A 20,034-nucleotide genomic window follows, 5' to 3' on the forward strand; every position below is an offset into this window, starting at 1 on the left:
CTCAAGCCATCCTCCCTGCTCAGCCTCCCAAAGTGCTGGGATTACAGGTGTGAGCCACTGCCCCCAGCCTTTTTGAACTTTTTTTGGTCATGGACCCCTCACAGTAAGTTTGGTGAGAATGGACCAAGCATATTTATTTATTTACAGCTAATACTGCTGAACTCATTTATTGTGTACATGATCAAATATATATGGAAATAGAAAAGTTAACAGGAATAAGAAAATAGATAAAAAATATGAGTTCTGATGTTTTGCTTTCTGCTCTCCAGCAGATCTCTGTGCATCTGCCGTGGGGCAGCTACCCCAGTTTTGGAGACTGCTAGGGGTTAGGAAGTGGTGATTGGGTGTGGTTGCTTGCCAGTGGCCTCAACATCAGGAGGCTAGCTCAGAGTCATCAGAGCTGAGAGGCCAGCCCTCTCTGAGCTTCCCCACTTTGGTGCTACAGGGCTTTGAGGTATCAGGAGCCACAAGCAGAAACCTTAAGTACCCACCACCAAATAGATCTGCACATGCCACTGTTTTCTTAATCTCCTCTCCGGTCTAGCTGCTTTGCCTCGATTCTAGCATACTTCTCAGGGTGTGTCATGATCAATAATGGGAGCTGCCCATTAGAACTACTTTGCCTGGGCAGAAATTGGAACTGTGGCAAGCTCCAGGAAGCTTATGAAATAGGAGAGGCTTGCTTGCAATGCCCTCTCTCTCCCTTGAGAGGTAGTCAGGCTTCTCCATTCCCCTCGTGTTTTCATAGTTTGCTATTGCCATGGACTAACTAAATGTCCTGGGTTGGGATCCCTCAGAAGCAGAGTCTGAGATAAACTTTTGAGAGCAAGTTTATTTGGAAGGCAGGAGCAAAGAAAGTACAGCAGTGGGGAAGTGAGAAAGGAAGGGAAGGCAATCAAGAGAGATTAAGTCCAACCTGAAGAGGTGGAGAGGGCAGCTGTTTTTTCAGTCTTAACATCAGGGCACCTTTCTCTATGTAATTGCAGCATTATCTTTAGGAAAGAAGTTCATTTTGATTTCTAGTTCCCCTCCTGCGTTTCACACCCTAGTTAAGTACTGTAGAATATGCATAGCTATGAGAACCCCCTCTTCCCACCTCTTTTCCTCTGGCAGATGCCTGATCAGTCATCAGGTCTCCGCCCATGCATCACTTCTAGGAAGCCTTCCCTCATCCCCCTTTCTGAGATAGCGCTCTTTCTCTGCACCCCTGGAGTGTCTCCTACCTGTTTTATTATTTTGTCATACTGTATTGCTTTCATTTATTCATGTAATAGATATTTATTATGTGCCTGGCACTGTTAAAAGTACCTGGTGTGTATATTCCAATATCCAATCATGTATATATTTTGTTCTCTGCCATTTATGTCTCTGTCCCTCAGCAGTGCCTGCCACATAGGAGGTGCTTGCCACATAGGATGGTTTAAAACTGTTAACATCACTCTGCCCGTCATTTTTTCTTTTTTCAGGCTGGAAGAACACATCCCTGGTCAGCTGTAGGAAAGCCAGAGAGCATTTGAGAAGAGGCTGAAGCTTGAATTTTGCAAACACACAAGGTGCTGACTCAGGCAGTAGAGTATAATGATTATAATAAGCAGGGGTTCTAAAGCCAAAGTGCCCGGGTTCAACTCCCAACTCTGCCCCTCATTTGCTGTTTGATTTTAGGCTACAATTCCTAATGGGTGAAGAGGGATCATAATAGTATATACCTCAGAGGATGGTGTGTGGATTAGATAAGATTAACATATGTAAAATTTAGAAGTGCCTAGAACATGGTCAGTGCTCAATAGATGTTATCATTATTGTGATTTATTCACTTACATCAATGTTGGTTCATGTAACAATTGGAGGCTGACTGTAAGACCCCTTTGGTGCTCACAGTAGCATTTCAGTGTTCTTTCTACAATGGAAAAATACAAGGAAGTTGTTCATTTAAAGCAAATTCTGAGTTTTCAACAAATCGCATAAAGGGCACAGCCAATCCAATTCGTGGTCCAGGGGCTGGCCATTAAAATAACAACCTAAATCATGAGGTTTTTTCCCTGCTTTCCTTTCTTTCTGTGGTTAAACAAATATTTGGTGAGTACCTCTTTTGCATTCAGTAATGACTAGGTTTAAAACTGAGGATGTGGCCAGGCGCAGTGGCTCACGCCTATAATCCCAGCACTTTGGGAGGCCAAGGTGGATCACCTGAGGCCAGAAATTCGAGACCAGCCTGGCCAACATGGTGAAACCCCGTCTCTACTAAAAATACAAAAATTAGCTGGGTGTGGTGGTGTACACCTGTAATCCCAGCTACTCGAGAGGCTGAGGTAGGAGAATCACTTAAGCCCGGGAGGCAGAGGTTGCAGTGAGCCCAGAGTACACTGCTACACAGCCTGGGTGACAGAGTGAGACTCTGTTTCAAAAATAAAACACACACACAACTGGGGATGCCAAGAGGAATGAAATAGATCCTTTCCCTTTAGGATTTCACATGTAAAAGGGCAAATTACAGCACACTTTGAGCAGCTCTATAATTGGACGCACACATGGCTTTGAGAGCCAGAAGACAGAGTGACTAATTCCCCTTTGGTGATTCAGGAAAGGCTTCACACAGAGGAGGTGACATTGGAACAACTGTATCTAGACATAGCCATAATTTAATGGCTGAGGATTGAATAGGCATTTGGTTGGGAGAGCCAGCTGTATAGCTACATTGTCCACTATTTTTTTGGAGCCTGAGTAATTATGCTATCATTTACAATTTGTGTGGCAGCCTCATCAGGTCCTACTTTTGGCGTCCCCACCATGGAAACCTAAGTGGTTGTATTGCCTCATAATGAGGCCCTCTGGTGAGGTTAATATACTAATAGGAGAACAGAAGCCCAGAACCACCTCGCCAGTTGTTTTTCAAGTGACTCCATCCGATTAAATGGCAAACTAGGTAACCACTTTACTAGTAGATCTCCTGTGGCTCTCATTTGCAGAACGGATTTGAGCTAAAGAGCAGCTTGGGTGGGGTTATGAAATGTTTATGGCTGGAGTCCTGTAAATTTTAGCTGGCAAAGCCTAAGACCAGTAAGCTTGAAAACATGTATGCTGTGTCACCAGCTAGGAAGAGTTTGCCAGGGAAACTGCTGGCGGCGCAGCCGCGGTCAGCATGAGACTCTGGGAACAAGACCACTGCTAGATTGCCTCAAACATAGCAGAACTGTGGCTGCTGGCATCCATTACTGCCATGGGCACTTTGAATTTTCAAGTTTGTTTTTCTCCTCCCCCAAACTCAGCAACATTACAGGCCAACTTTCCTTTCCCTTTCTGCTGATGAAAGGAGGTAATTCTCCCTTCACAGGTAGGTTCTCCAACAAGGAGCTATTGAACAGCTGGTGGAGTACAAATGTCTTATGACCCAGTGGCTGCTCCCTTAAACCCACACCTTTCTAGAACCAAGGAAGAATGTTTCATTTTTTCACTTCTCTTAATTGTACCAGGTTACTGTAACGTTTTCTAAAAACTATCCTCAGTTTACCTAAAGAATGCTTTTCTGCTCTTATATACTGAAATTCTCTTTTCTATTTTGTACTGATGGCAGATTATTTATGCAAACAATAGCCTGGTCCTGCCCATGCAGAGCCTGGTCCCTTTGGAAGCAGTCACGTGGCCGCTGACTTTGCAGCCCATTACTTGAGTGCATCTCCAGGCCAGGAACAGAGCAGGGTTGGGGCAGAGAGCTGCACTCACCGCCAGCGCACTGTCTCCCAGATTCTTGCTCTGGGCTTGCCTTCCAGGCTGAAAGGCAAAGCAGCCTGGCCCTGTTCTAGTTATTTCTTTGTGTATGAGTGTGTATATATGTTTGTTTATTTAAGAAAGAGCTCTCTCTGCAGAGTAGTGTGTGTGTGTGTGTGTGTGTGTGTGTGTGTGTGTGTGTGTGTATGTGTGGGGTGCTTCAGAGAGAGCTGAAATTGTACCTCTTTTCTTTCAGACCTCTGCATTTCCCCAGAGAGAAGGTTTTTTTCTTGTCTTCATTTTCTTTGAAACACCTGGGGTGAGGAAAAACCTCTACATTGGCCAAGCAGAAGAAACAGGTAATATGTTTGTTTATTCTTAGGCATTTGGGGCAAGCAGAAGTCTACATCATAAACACATATTGTGTGGCAATGGAACAGGGAATGTGTACTCCTTGGAGTATATCTTACTGCTTTGCAATTTCTCGGAATGATTGTTCTCAAAAATGCTGGTTTTACATCCGTTGCCATCAATTGAAGAAGATGTACAGATGACTTGGCAATCTGAAGGATTGTGGCCTATTTCAAATGAACTTGATATTTGGAAAATCTCCTTGGTCACTTGGGTTGAGAGCTAGAAAATGAGGGAAGGGATCCTTTGAGAAACCCTTCTAGGTCCCCTCAGGGAGTATTCTCCAAACTCCACTGCACACCTTCATATTTAGAAATCTTCCTTTAGTTCTCTTGGCTTCTTGTCATCTTAGAGGTTTCTAGCTATCTGTAAGAATGGAAACAGAATTCCTTACAGTGTTCAAAATTCTCTTTAGTGATTTAGTTCTTATGCGAACTGATCAGATTGGATCCTGAGAACAAGGCATAGCCTTTTAGTGGGCAGACATTTTTGTTCCTTACTGATTACACAGAGCGAGTCTTCAGTTCTGCCACTAATCAGCCGTGCCAGGGAGTATGTTATTTAACTTCTGAGTCTCAGTTTTTTCATCTGTAACATGGGGATATGATACTACCTTGAAAGTTTGCTGTGAGAGTGAACTGAAATAATAGAAATATAAAGCACCTGCTATGCTGGGTAAGTAATAGTCCCTTAATAAATAGTAGTGATTTTAGCTACTATTGTGATTACTGGTATAGCATTCTTTCAGATCTTAGAGCTCTCAAGGGAAAAGAGCCTATCGCTTTGCGACTCTTAAATTATCCCAGAACCTGTAGGTACCCAAAGGGCTTAGTCTTTGGGAGGCCCCAGACAAAGCATTGTGAAGAAAGAGACTTGAACAAACACAGTGGGTCCCCACCCATGCATGGCCCCTCCTAACTCATCAGCTAAAAACAGTTGGTCTTTGTTCAAGCCAGTTTTTTCCCACCACACAGTCCTCAGTACAAGTCAGTAAGATATGGATTATGATCACTGTTTTCTTATGAGGAAACTGAAGTATAGGGGAATTAATGACTAGCTGAGAATTCAAATTCCTGTTGTCTGACTTCTAAACCCAAGGCTCCACTGGGCCAGCATCAGGCCGTTAGGAACAATAGTTCTTGAGATGCTTTACTTCAAAAGGGCCCCTAGCTAGGCTGTTGGGGAAATAGTGGTCAGCTCTTTCTGAGAGATTCACAATGTATGTTCATATATTAAAGGCTCTGAGAAGTCCTGCATTAAAGAAACCTGTTCAACCCTACATCCCCTGAACTTATCATGTGATGGTGGGACCTTTATTTTGGTCTTAGTCCTGGAATCATAAACCACATACAACTCTTCTTCCACAAACATGCTTTGGAAAACCTGGCACCAGGCCAAGCTGTTACCTGATTACAATCACGTCTGATGTACCAGCAGACACTTTCAAACACCTTCTGGTGGTCAGTATAGTTTCCTCCCTTTTCTTATCCTCTCATCTGGCGAGACCCAGGAAGAATCACCAGCTTGGTCTTACAGACCTCCCCTTACTCATTGAAGATCCCAGACCTAAGTAATTGCTGCACTGTTCTACTGGAAAGGTAGCGGTGAAAGGGACCTCTGTGGCGCGGGCTGCCAGGAACTCCTCTGCCTCACCCTATGCCTCTTCATTATATTTAGGCCACAGACCTCAGGCTATAAAACCTCTGTGGCAATGAATACCAAGCAGAATGCAATAGGGTGAGCCTGATGAGGCATCTGTTCTCCATGCTAGCACAATCTAAGGGGGAAGAATTATACCTGCCTACTTCACTCCCACTGTGGTGGTCAGGGGTGGGGGTGGAGGGTGTTGGTTCCAGTTGAATGACTATGGGTTCCAGGTCTTCAGGGCTAGAACTAAAGCCAGTTTCTTGCTAAAGCCAACATCTCTAGGAAAAGCTGAATTCTAATATGGGAAACTACGAAACTGACATCTAGAATGCCAGAGGGGGTCGTGTCAGGGTGACTGAGCCAAGGTGTGGGAGTGGGATAGAGATGAGCTTAGAAATCAAATCACCTTAAGAATGAACAAGAACAACTCGGGGAGGCTGGGCTAGTGGTTGGAGGGTGCTTGGTGGCGAAGGTTGGTTTGTCTCCACAGCCTGTCTTTTGTTCTTTCCTTGTATTTTCAGCATTGGAAGGAAGTGAAAGATTAGCATGAAAAAAACTGAAAATTATCAGTTCCACCCACTCACCCCCAACATACACACAGTAAAAACCTTTTAGCGGAAGGCTTTCCTTTTGCAGATTATAAGTGAGTGCCAATGATGAATCATTATTTCATGTTTACTCTTTAAAACCATCCTTGGTGTATATTGGAAGGGACAGCAGCACTGGGCAAGTTTCAAGCTGTTTTTTTGCCACGATCCGCCCAGGGGCTTGTGTTACCCACTAGGACATTCTTGGGCCTTTGTGAACCCTGTGGAAGCCCCCCGCCTCTTTGACCCTGAGAACCCTTTTCACACCTCAGGGAATCACTTCTTCAGACTTCTTTAATGCACTTAAATGCTAACAGAGGGTGGGAAATGGAAGAAGCTTAGATTTTACCAAGTCATGGAAAATCCCCAATCATTTTTATCAGCTTTACATCAGAGATGCCCTCAAAGGTGCGCGCACTGCTGACAAACTCACTTCTCTCTCTCCTGGAAGTCCAGGTGGTGTAGTACATGGGAGGGGTAAGTGGCACCTTGCTTGAACCAGCTCATATTTTGGTGACAATGAAAAAGAACTGACTTTTTTTTATAACCTATTACCTGAGAGAAAAACAGTTAAAAAAATAAATTGGTAATATTTATTTAATAATGTAAAAATTATAATAGCCAATTTTTTTTCTAATGGATAATCAAAAAATTCTAGAACAATCATCACGTCTTTCCATCATGATTTAAAAACTTTCTTTAAAAATGATGTATGAGTACTACCCCTTTCTGATTTAATAAAATGCTTTTGTATAATTGAATAGCACATACCTGTGCACAAAATGATGCATTAATAATGACTTTTAGCAACTGCATTTTTAAAGGACTCTGGCCTAGAAATATTGATTCCTTTGTTCATTCATTCATTCATTTAGCATTATCCAACATCTGCAATATGGAAGACACCATGTAGGTGCCAGAGATTCAAGGGCTATTTAGGAAGTTGCCCGTGGGGCTAATAGTCTAACAGAAATATACTCAAGTTTGATGCGCTTTAGTTCTTAGTGAATCTTTTATATGAAATTGTGTTTGTTGTGTAATTTTGCTTGTTGTGGATTAACTGAGGGGTGACCGAAAACCAAATGCCTCTGGAGGGACATTGAGACATTGCTTTTTTTTTTTCTGGAAAAGGAAAATCGAAATTGAAATATATCAATCAGTCCAATCAGTGTTTAAGGCCTACTAAATGCTCAATTCTTTTTTTTCCCTGTTTTCTTTTTTAAATTAAAAAATATACTTTTTTTTAAGTCAGGGTTTCACTCTGTCACCCAGGCTGGAGTGCAGTGGTGTGATCACGGCTCGCTGCAGCTTTGACCTCCCAGGCTCAGGTGATCCTCCCACCTCAGCCTCCTGAGTAGCTGGGACTACAGGTGGGCACCACCACGCCCAGCTGATTTTTTGTATTTTTTGGTAGAGATGGGGTCTCCCTATGATGCCCAGGCTGGTCTCGAACTCCTGGGCTCAAAGGATCCATCTGCCTCAGCCTCCCAAAGTGCTAGGATTATGAGTGAGAGCCACTGCACCCAGCCCCAATTCTTATGTCTTCATAAAAAGGGGTAGAAAAAATAGCATGAGGATGGAGCAAAGCCCAAGGGAGATTTGGATGCTGTTGGAAAATAGTGTTTCTCCAACTGAGATATGGGGATTGCTTGCATCAAAGTTCCTGGCACGGTGCACTTTAAATGCATATTCCAAGGCCCTGGACTTTTGAATCTGAGTATTGTTGGTAAAGCCTGGGAATCTGCATCCCCCCACCCCCAATAAGTCTTGTGAGCACTCAAGTTGGAGAGCACTGATCTAGGTACCTGGAGAATGTCACCAGGACTAGATGAATTCCTAGATGAACAGTGCCCCAATTTCAAAAATGAGAAAAGAGTATATGCTAGAAGCTACAGACTCATTGGCCTGACACGACCTCTGGAAAAATTCAGCTTGAAATAGATGGAGCCAAAGCATTTCTAGGAAAATGTGATCATCACTATGCAGCACCATGGGTTTGCTAAAATACCATCTCTATTAGAGATTGTCAAACTTTGCTGTGTATTAGAATCTAGAAAACTGGAAAAAAAAAATCTTGATGCCCAATCCCCCACCCAGTACCAATTACGTCAAATTCTCTGGAGGTGGTACTTGAGCATCAGTATTTTTTAAACCCCAAGAGATTCTGACTTAATGAGGTGCAGGCTGAGTACTGGGAGTTTGAAAAGCTCCCCAGGTGACACTCATGTGCAACGAAGTATGACAACCACAGGTCTATATGACATGGGACAAGTTGTTTAACTTCCTTGCACTTTGTGTGAATACTAGGTAATTTTAAAGGTCTCTCTCACCTTTAAACTTCTATGATTTTGTTATTAAAAATCTTGCCAAATTTATTTCCTTCCTTCCTTCCTTCCTTTCTCCTCTGCCCTTCCTTCCTTTTCTCCTCCTCCTTTCCTCTCTCTTCTTTTGCTGGAATAAGCTGGAATGTCAAAGTATCAAAATACATACATATCATCATTTTATTAAAACATTTAGTAAAATTCTCCAGGATGTCTCACAGATAAATGAAAGTTATGATAGGTGAGTTTACCAGCTAACTGAACAAATGTACTCAGCTAGTCTGAAGGTGATGGATCTCTGGTGAACCTGGAGGATGGTTTGGAGTAGAATGCCGCAGGGCTCATCCTGCCCTTGGATCTGACCTCGTTAATGTTCTTTAGTCATGACGTAGATAAGGAAGACACGAAAGAAATGCTTATCAAATTTGGAAACAGAGCCAAGCACAGTGGCTCATGCCTGTAATCCCAGCACTTTGGGAGGCTGAGGTGGGCACGTTGCTTGAGGCCAGGAGTTTGAGACCAACTTGGGCAACATGGTGAGACCCCGTGTCTACAAAAAAGTGCAAAAATTAGCTGGGCATGGTGGTGCATGCCTGTAGTTCCAGCTGCTCAGGAGGCTGAGGTAGGAGAATCACTTGAGGCTGGGAGGTGGAGGCTGCAGTGAGTCATGGTTGCATCACCCAGCCTGGGTGACAGAGCAGGATCTTGTCTCAAAAAATAAATAAAAATTTCGAAATAACCCAAAGTTTAGGAGGGCTAATTAATTCAATACATAAAATAATCAGGTTCACCTCTGGTCAGAAAATCTGTTTATTAAGCTTATTGTTATGTTCAAAACATTGCCATAGTTCAAATATTTTGCTTATTTTAGTTTTCCCTTTCTTTAGTCGAGTTGAAATTTTGAAGTTTTTGGTGTAGTACTAATGGAAAGATAGCTATGTCAGTTGTTTGCTGACTTTGTTCCTGTCAAGACATGCAGAAAGGGCTGGGCAAGATGGCTCACACCTGTGATCCCAGCACTTTGGGAGGACCAGGTCAGAGGATCACTTGAGCCCAGGAGTTTGAGACCGGCCTCGGCAACATAGGGAGACCCTGTCTCTACAAAAAAATAAAGTTAGCCGGGTGTCACGGCACATGCTTGGGAAGTTAAGGCTGCAGTGAGCTGTGATTGTGCCACTACACTCCATCCTGGGTGACAGAGTGAGACCCTGTCTGGGAAAAAAAAAAAAAAAAAAAGAATGCAAATATATTAGATCAGGTTGGTTTGGAGCATCACGAAATAAAGGAGACATCACCCTAAAAAGTGACGTGACAGTATAATATGGAAAGGAATTTTGTTGAAAACTCCCATCAAGTGATTATGGGAGTCAGGAAGCTCCTGAGAAGGACTACAGAACACAAGGTTAGACTCCAGAGGGGCCTCAGCAGTGCCCAGAGAGCTTGTTTAAAAGGACATTCTTGGCCGGGCATGGTGGCTCATGCCTATAATCCCAGCACTTTGGGAGGCCGAGGCAGGTGGATCACCTGAGGTCAGGAGTTCGAGACCATCCTGGCCAACACAGCAAAACCCCATCTCTACTAAAAATACAAAAATTAGCCAGGTGTGGTGGCACATGCCTGTAATCCCATCTACTAGTGAGGCTGAGGCAGGAGGATCACCTGAGCCTGGGAGGTCGAGGCTGTAGTGAGCCGTGATCACACCACTGTACTCTAGTCTGAGTGACAGAGCGAGACTCCATCTCAAATAATAAATAAAAGGGCACTCTCACAGATTACGATTCCTCAATTTGGGGGGAGGTTTCGAGTCTCCCTTTTTTTTTTTTTTTTTGAGATGGAGTCTTGCTCTGTCGCCCAGGCTGGAGTGCAGTGGCGCCATCTCGGCTCACTGCAACCTCCACCTCCTGGGTTCAAGCAATTCTCCTGCCTCAGCCTCCCGAGTAGCTGGGATTACAGGCATGCGCCACCATGCCCGACTAATTTTGGTATTTTTAGTAGAGACAGAGTTTCACTATATTGGCCAGGCTAGTCTCAAATGCTTGACCTCGTAATCCGCCTGCCTCAGCCTCCCAAAGTGCTGGGATTACGGGCGTGAGCCACCACGACCGGCTGTCTCCTTTTTTTTTTTTTTTTTTTTAAATAAAACAAATGTTCCCAACTTATTCTGAGAAATACTGTCAAAGAACTCACTTTGAATTTCAGCATAGCTGTTTAAATATGTTGTTTTTGTCTCATAGTCAACTTCCAATTTGTGTTTTTAAAAGCCTAGATAGGTTGAATTACTTTGAGCTGAAAACCAAAACAGTTAATTATGTCAGCTCCTCCACATCCCATTCCCCGTATTTAAATTAGAAAATCGTACACTGTCGTATTTCAATTTTTCTTTTCATTTTGAATGCTCTATTTTATACAGAGCTGGATGTGACCTAGACATGGAGAAACTCATTTATGTCTAGCAGAGAAGCAGCCTATAGCTGCTCTGTAGCTGCTGCTGTGTTTTGGAAAATAAGCCAGGATTAGATTATGTCTGATCACTTTCCACATCACATGATGAACAGCGATTCAGAAGAAGCATAAAATGAATCCTGCTGAGCAGCCCCTCAGCTACCATGTGGTTAACTGGCGGTTTCCTTCCCTCCCTCCTGTGTGTTCCTCATTAGGATCTATGACTGAAGAGGATCGGCTAAGAGTGGTTCCTCGCAGCTTAAAGGGAGGGACTTTTCACACTCTGTCTTAAAATCAGAAGTTGAATTCATGAACACATATGATTTAGATAGAAGTCATGGGATGCAGCAGTTCTTCAACGAAAACCAGGAAATCTGAGACATGTGAGTACTTGGAATGTGCCTGTGGTTATGAATGAAAAGGGGAAAATGAACTGGCCTCACCCTCTCCCCCTTTCTCATTTACTCCCACGATGCTCAAGCTGCCCTGTGTGATCTGCACAAGGCATCATTAGAGGAGCATAGGAAACTACATTTAGGAAGATGTAGCTTTGAATTTATGAAGTACCATAAAGTATTGTCTTAGAGATATTTTATGATTGATTTAATTTCAGTCGATAATGTACCAATATAAAATCTCAATTTAAAACTCAGTGTCAGGGAACAAGAAAGACAGTGTAATTTATGTGTGTTTCTTCAATACTTTTATAAATAGCTATATCCCTACTTTTGTGACATTTAGTAGCATCATTGAATTTTTATTGGATTTTATAACTCAATGATCACATTATTTCTATATCTATTCAACACAGAACTTCATGAGATTTGCCTCATGTTTTAAAAATATTCTAGGAGAATTGGGAGAATGCTAGATCATCTGTTTCCAAAAAAAGGTGTATTGTTTCTAAATAGATGGCATGCCTTTCTCTACCCCCATATAATTAGAAGCTTAAATCACTTTGTTTATTTTGTACTGAGGTTCTTTCTCATGGCTATTGGCATCTAGTTGAAACAAACTTGAGCGTTTAGGGATAGAGTTTCCAACAAGCAAATTAAAATAAAAACAAGTAAATAAGCTGGGACAATCAGTATGAGTAATTTGCTCTTAAACTTCACTTCTTTGATGTCTAGGTTATAGGTAATTTCTCCAACTTCTATCCCACATCTTGCCTTTGGAAGTTTATTCAGGTTTAAGATGGAGAGTTTAGGATGCAGAGTGTGCTATACTAATTAGCGTGGGATGTTTTCCTTTGGGAATCAAATGTTATTCTCCTACCCAGCTGACTCGTGCTGATGATGTAGGAAACTCATCTCTGAAAGTAGGAAGGGACATAGGAGGTGTACTAACTCTTTCAAATCTTTAAGCATGTCATGAAATAACTCTTTCAGAAGCTCCATGTGAACTCTACTACTATAGTAGACATTTATTAGCTGAGAGTAAAGAGAAATGATCTTTTTATATCTAGGATTACTCACAGTTCTTTAAATTTAGCCAGATTTCTTAGGTTAAAAAAAAAAAAAGCCAAGTCCAACTTGTAAAAACAAATTCTCTCTCTTTTTGAAAAACTTTTCAATTAAAAAAAAAAAAAGGAAATACTTTTCAACTTTTAAAACATTGCATGTAAGTGGAAATATTAGCTTAGATTTTTGGATTGCTTTCTCTTCCAAATGCCTGTGATTTATTGAGGTGAAATTCACGTAACATGAAATTAGCCATTGTCAAGTGAACAACTCAGTAGCAGTTGGTATGTTCACAGTGTCGTGCAAGCACAACCCCATGTACTTCCGAGACATTTCCGACGCTCCAGAGGAAAACCCCTTATCCATTAAGCACTTTCTCTCTCCTCTCAGCCCCGGCAACCACAAATCTACATTCAGTCTCTACGGATTTATCTATTCTGGACATTTCATGTAAATGGAGTCATACATTGTGTGACCTTTTATGTCTGGCTTTGTCCATGTTGTAGCATGTATCAGTACTTTATTCCTTTTTATTGCGGAATAATATTTCATTATATGAATATGCCACATTGTATTTATCCATTCATCAATTGATAGACATTTGGATTGTTTCAGCTTTTTTTTTTTCTGTTTTTCTTTTTTGAGACAGAGTCTTGCTCTGTCACCCAGGCTGGAGTGCAGTGGTGCGATCTCCGCTCACTGCAACCTCCACCTCCCGGGTTCAAACGATTCTCCTCCCTCAGCCTCCAGAGTAGCTGGGATTACAGGCACACACCACCACACCTGGCTAAGTTTTGTATTTTTGATAGAGATGGGGTTTCACCATGTTGGCCAGGCTGGTCTCGAACTCCTGACCTCAGGTGATTCGCCACCTCGGCCTCCCAAAGTGCTGGGATTACAGGCGTGAGCCACTGCTCCTGACCTGTTTCATCTTTTTCACTGTTATGAACAATGCTGCTGTGAACATACGTTTTCCGTTCTCTTGGGTATATACACAGAAGTGGAATTGCTGGGTCATATGGTAGTTTTATGTTTAACATTTTGAGACATTTCCAAGCTGTTTTCCCAAGTGACTGCGCCATTCTACATTCCTACCAGCAGTGTATAAGGGTTTCACTTTCTCCACATTTTCAGCAATAGTTATCGTCTGTCCTTTTGATTATAGTCATCCTAGTGGGTATGAAGTGGTATCTCACCATGGTTTACATTTGTATTTCTGTAATGACTACTGACATTGAGCATCTTTTCATGTGTTTATTGGCTATTTGTATATCTTCTTTGGAGAAATATCTATTCAGATCATGTATCCATTTTTAATTGAATTATTTATTTTTATATTATTTTGTTGTAAGAGATATTTATATATTCTAAATACAAGTTTCCTATCAAATATGTGATTTGCAAATATTTTCTCTCATTCATTGGATTCTCTTCATACTTTCTTAATGGTGTTCTTTGAAGCACAAAAGTTTTTTTTTTGAGGTGGAGTCTCACTCTGTCGCCCAGGCTGGAGTGCAGTGGCGCGATCTTGGCTCACTGCAAGCTTCGCCTCCCGGGTTCACGCCATTCTCCTGCCTCAGCCTCCGGAGTAGCTGGGACTACAGGCGCCCGCCACCTCGCCCGGCTAATTTTTTGTATTTTTAGTAGAGATGGGGTTTCACCATGTTGGCCAGGATGGTCTCGATCTCCTGTCCTTGTGATCCGCCCGCCTAGGCCTCCGAAAGTGCAGTGATTACAGGCGTGAGCCACCGTGCCCAGCCAAAAGTTTTTAATTTTGATGAAGTTCACTTTATTTTTTCTTTGGTTGCTTGTGCTTTTGGTGTCATATCTAAGAATCCATTCCCGAATCCAAAGAGATTTATGCTCATGTCTTACTTTAAGAGTTTTGTAACAAATCAACGAGAAAAAAAAAAAAAATTAAAAAGTGGGCAAAGGTCACGAACAGACACTTTTTTTTTTTTTTTTTTTTTTTGAGACGGAGTCTCGCTCTGTCACCCAGGCTGGAGCACAGTGGCTGGATCTCAGCTCACTGCAACCTCCGCCTCCCGGGTTTACGCCATTCTCCTGCCTCAGCCTCTCAAGTAGCTGGGACTACAGGCACCCGCCACCTCACCTGGCTAGTTTTTTGTATTTTTTAGTAGAGACGGGGTTTCACCGTGTTAGCCAGGAGGGTCTTGATCTCCTGACCTCGTGATCCGCCCGTCTCGGCCTCCCAAAGTGCTGGGACTACAGGCTTGAGCCAGACGCTTTTCAAAAGAAGGCATACAAATGGCCAAAAAACATATGGAAAAAATGCTCAACATCACTAATCATCAGATAAATGCAAATTGAAAACATAATGAGATACCATCTTACATACCAGTCAGAATGGCTATTACTAAAAAGTCAAAAAACAAGAGATGTAGGCGAGGATGTAGGGAAAAGGGAATGTTTATCACTGCTGGTGGGAATGTAAATTAGTACAACCTCTGTGGAAAACATGGAGATTTCTCAAAGAACTAAAAATAGAACTACCAAACTACCATTTCATCCAGCAATCCTACCACGGAGTCTACCCAAAGGAAGTCATTATATCAAATAGATACCTGCACTCTTATGTTTACCACAGCACTGTTCACAATAGCAAAGATATGGAATCACCATAAGTGTCTTTCAATGGATGATTGGATAAAGAAAATGTGGGGTATATGTATATGTATGTGTGGATATATATATAGTGTGTGTGTGTATGTGTGTGTATATATACATATGTGTATATGTGTGTGTGTGCATATATATATATATATATGCCATGGAATACTACTCAGCCATAAAAAAGAATGAAATCATGTCTTTTGCAGCAACATGGCTGGACCAAGAAGCCATTATCTTAAGTGAAATTACTCAAAAACAGAAAGTCAAATACCCCATGTTCTCACTTATAAGTGGGAACTAAATAATGTGTACACATGGGCATCCGGAATAGAATAATGGACACTGGAGACTCAGAAAGCTGGGAGGGTGGGAGGGGGTTGAGGTATGAGAAATTACCTAATGAGTATAATGTATGTGACTTGGGTAATGGTTACACTAAAGGCCCAGACTTCATTATACATGTAACAAAATTGCACTCATACCCCCTAAATTATATGTATTTTTAAAGACCAAAAAAACAGTTTTGTAGTTTTAGCTCTTACATTTAGGCATTTGAACCATTTTGAGTTGCTGGTTTTCACATATGGTGTGAGGTAGGAGTACAAATTCATTTTTTTGCATGTGGATATCCAGTCGTCTCAGCACCATTTGTTGAAAAGATTGTTCTTTCCCCCATTGAATCCTCTTAGCACCTTTGTCAAAAATCAACTGACCATAAATGTTGTTTATTTCTGGGCTCTCAATTCTATTCCAATGGTCTGTATGTCTTTCTTATGCTAGTACCAGTGTCTGGATTACTATAGCTTTTTTTTTTTTTTTTTTTTTTTTTTTTTTTTTTTTTTTTTTTGAGAGTCTTACTCTTGTCGCCCAGGCTGGAGTGCAATGGCACGATCTCAGCTCACTGCGACCTCTGCCTCCCAGGTTCAAGTGATTCTCCTGCCTCAGCCTCCGGGGTAGCTGGGATTACAGGCACAAACCACCACACCTGGCTAATTTTTGTATTTTTGATAGAGATGTGGTTTCACCATGTTGACCAGGCTGGTCTTGAACTCCTGACCTCATGATCCGCCCACCTTGGCCTCCCAAAGTGCTGGGTTTACAGGTGTGAGCCACTGCGCCAGGCCTACTAAATTTTTTTTTAAATAAAGTTTTGAAATTGGGAAGTATGAATCCTTCAACTTTGTTTCTCTTTTTCAAGATTATTTTGGCTATTCTGGGTCCCTTACATATCCATATGAATTTTAGAATCAATGTGTCAATGTCTCAAGCCAAGTGGAATGTTGACAGGGGTTGTGTTGAATCTGTAGATCAGTTTGGGGAGTATTGCTATCTTAACAATTAAATAATCTGATCCTTGAACATGGGGTGTCTTTCCATCTATTTAGATCTTTAATTTCTTTCACCACTGTCTTATAGTGTTCAGAGTATAAGTTTTACACTTTTTTTGTTAAATTTAACCTAGGTTTTTTATTCTTTTTGATATTATACATGGATTTTTATTAATTTCATTTTTGGATTGTTTATTGTAAATGTTTAAAAACTGATTTTTGTATATTGGTCTTGTATACTTTGCTGAACTCATTTATTAGCTTTAATAGGTTTTTAGTGGATATTTTAGGAATTTTTATTTACAAATCAGGTCATCTGCAAATGTAGTTTTACTTGTTTCTTTCCAATGCCTTTTGTTTCGTTTTCTTGCCTCCACTACAATGTCAAATAGAAATGCAAGACTAGCCATCCTTGTCTTGTTCCTGATCTTAAGGAAGAAGCATTCAGTCTTTCACCAGTAAGTCTTATATCGGCTGTGTCTTTTTCGTAGATGCTCTTTCTCAGGTTGAGAAAACACACTCCTATTCCTAGTTTATTGATTTTTTATTATTACAAAGTGGTGTTTAATTTCGTCAAATGCTTTCTCTGCATGTATTGAGATGATCATGTGGTTTTTGTCCTTTATTTTATTATATGGCATATAATGTTAATTAAATGGCATATTATGTTAATTGATGTTAAACCAACTTCGCATTCCTAGGATAAATCCCCTTGGTCATGGTGTATAATACTTTTCATGTGTTGCTGAATTCAGTTTGTTGGTATTTTGTAGAATAATTTTGCATCTATATTCATAAGAGATATTGATCTATAGTTTTCTTGTGATATCTTTGTCTGATTTAACTGTCAGGGTAATATTGGCCTCATAGAATGAGTTGGAAAATGTTCCTTTCTCCTCCATTTTTTGGAAGAGTTTATGAAGAATTGGTATTAATTCTTTAATATTTGGTAGAATTCATCAGTGAAGCTATCTGGGCATGAGATTTTCTTTGTGTGTAGTTTTTTTGATTACTTATTCTGTCTCTTGTTATATGACTATTTAGATTTTCTATTGCTTCTTGAATCATTTGTGGTAGTTCTAGGAATTTGTCCATTTCATCTACGTTATCTAATTTGGTAACATATACTTGTTCAGAGTATTCCCTTAAGATTCTTTTTTTTTTTTTTTTTTTTTTTATGGCTCCACTGCTCCTTATGGAGCAGGGCAAACCCGTATGGAGTGCATCCAGAATAGCCATTTAAAATTCTTTTTCTTCTTTTATCTCTTGTTGGATATGCCAATCAAGGTTTATTATGAGTTCATAATAACAAATCTGCTGAAAGCTGATGCAATGATGTTTACTTACATTTTTTCATAGGCAAACATTGTATGCATAAAATTTTCTCTCATTCAGAAATTTGGAAAAAATACAGAAAAGCAGTTGGAAATAATGAATACTCCCTCATCATTCCACTACCCAGAGATAATGACAACATTCTGATAATTTCCTTCAACGTATTTTTTGTATAGTATAGATTTCTGATCATCCTAAATGTTAGTTTTTTGTAGCCTCACTTTTAGCACTAAAATGTTATGTAAACATCTCTCAAGTTGTTATGAATGCTTTGCAAATATCATTTTAGTCATTGCTAAATATTTTATTTGGTGAATAGGCCATAATATGCGTAATTATTCTTCAAATATTGGACCTTTTAATACTAATATAAATAACACTTTGAAGAATTTCTTTGTGCAAAGCCTTTTCCTTATTTTGGATTATTTCTATATTCTGGTGATTAGATATGAAATTACCATGTCAAGGGCTATAAATATTTTGAAAGCTCTTGATAGAAAATGACAGATATTATTTCCTGATTACTAACCATATTCCAAAGAGTGTTCGACATCATCTACATATATTTTATTTAATCCTTGTAATAAGCCTGAATAAAGGGTTATTATTCTTGTTTGTATAGTGGAAGCAGCTCATGCTCAGTGTGGTAAGTACTTGGTGAGTTTTTTTTTTTTTTTTTTTTTGAGACTGAGTCTCACTCTGTTGCCTGGGCTGTAGTGCAGTGGCGTGATCTCAGCTCACTGCAACCTCCACCTCCCAGGTTCAAGTGATTCTCCTGCCTCAGCCTCCTGAGTAGCTGGGATTACAGGCGCCCACCACTACGCCCAGCTAATTTTTTGTATTTTTAGTAGAGACAAAGTTTCACCATGTTGGCCAGGCTGGTCTTGAACTCCTGACCTCGTGATTCACTCACCTCAGCCTCCCAAAGTGCTGGGATTACAGGCGTGAGCCACCACGCCCGGCCTACTTGGTAAGTTTATGCAGCTTACAGCTGGTAGAGTTGGGGTTTGAATTCAAGGAGTTTTGACGACAAAGTATTTTTTGCTGTCACCCATCACACCATTTTATGCCACCTCTGAATGTTGCTGCTTCAGAAGCTAGCTTTAATTAAATTTACTTGTATACAGTACCTTGTATTTGCATAGTGCTTTTCAAGTTGGCTAGGCCCTGTAACATACGTTTGATCCTCACAGCCTTTTGAAGGGTTGTTCTCAGTTTGCAGAAAAGGAAATGAGCTTTGAAAGGCAAAGTGATTTCCTCAAGGGAACACAGCAAGTCACAGAGCCAAGGCTCGTGCTTGATTCCTGTTTCCACTGGTCTGACTAGTGTTAAGGGTTTTTTGTCCTGCTAGGTCATTCCACCTGACCACAGTACTCTGCCTCTGGAGTATCATGGCAGTTTGAGAAAGCGTAACCTACATGTAAAATCAAGGCTATTCCCTTTCTTGTGCTCTATCCCCCTTCCATGTAGAGAAGTAGCATCAGGCCAGGCTCAGTGACTCACGCCTGTAATCCCAGCACTTTGGGAGGCGGGCGAATCACTTGAGCCCAGGAGTGTGAGGTTACAGTGAGCTATGATTATGCCACTGCACTCCAGCCAGGACCACCACCGAGTGAGACCCTGACCCTTAAAAAAAAAGACCAGGCACGGTGGCTCGCACCTGTAATCCCAGCACTTTGAGAGGCTGAGGTGGGTGGATCACTTGAGGTCAGGAGTTCAAGACCAGCCGGGCCAACATGGTGAGACCCTGTCTCTACTAAAAAATACAAAAATTAGCCAGGCATGATGGCGCATGCCTATAATCCCAGTTACTTGGGAGGCTGAGGCAGGAGAATTGCCAGAACCTGGGAGGCAGATAGGTTGCAGTGAGCCAAGATCGTGCCACTGCACTCCAGCCTGGGCAACAGAGTGAAACTCCATCTCAAAAAAAAAAAAAAAAAAAAGTAACATCAATTTTATATTGTCATTGTTATTTTAGTTCTTTTGTGATATGTAACAGGTAAGAGAGTACTAATAATAGCTATCATTTATTGAGTGCCTACTACTCTCATTATTTCTCACCAAAACTCTCAGAGAAAGTTTTGATTAGTCTCCCTCGTTTTATAAATGAGGAAAGTGAGACTTAACTGCCCCAAGTTACACACTCATGGGTGGCAGAGCCTGA

General features: G+C 41.1%; 1 protein-coding gene across 15 annotated transcripts in view; it reads left to right on the forward strand.

The window, feature by feature from the left end:
• PPEF1 (protein phosphatase with EF-hand domain 1) overlaps window positions 1-20,034 on the forward strand; it is a 149,919-nt gene that overhangs the window by 20,428 nt on the left and 109,457 nt on the right. For all 15 annotated transcript variants that reach the window (XR_012429808.1, XR_012429809.1, XM_074028973.1 and 12 more), the window contains 3 exons: window positions 1,467-1,553; window positions 3,962-4,064; window positions 11,329-11,496. Coding sequence is in view for 13 of the 15 variants with exons in the window: in XM_074028973.1 (XP_073885074.1) it covers window positions 11,451-11,496 (46 nt within the window). In the remaining 2 variants the exon portion in view is untranslated. The remainder of the gene's footprint in view (window positions 1-1,466; window positions 1,554-3,961; window positions 4,065-11,328; window positions 11,497-20,034) is intronic.

The sequence above is a fragment of the Macaca fascicularis genome, chromosome X, assembly GCF_037993035.2.
Source record: "Macaca fascicularis isolate 582-1 chromosome X, T2T-MFA8v1.1".
NCBI classification, from domain to species: domain Eukaryota; kingdom Metazoa; phylum Chordata; class Mammalia; order Primates; family Cercopithecidae; genus Macaca; species Macaca fascicularis.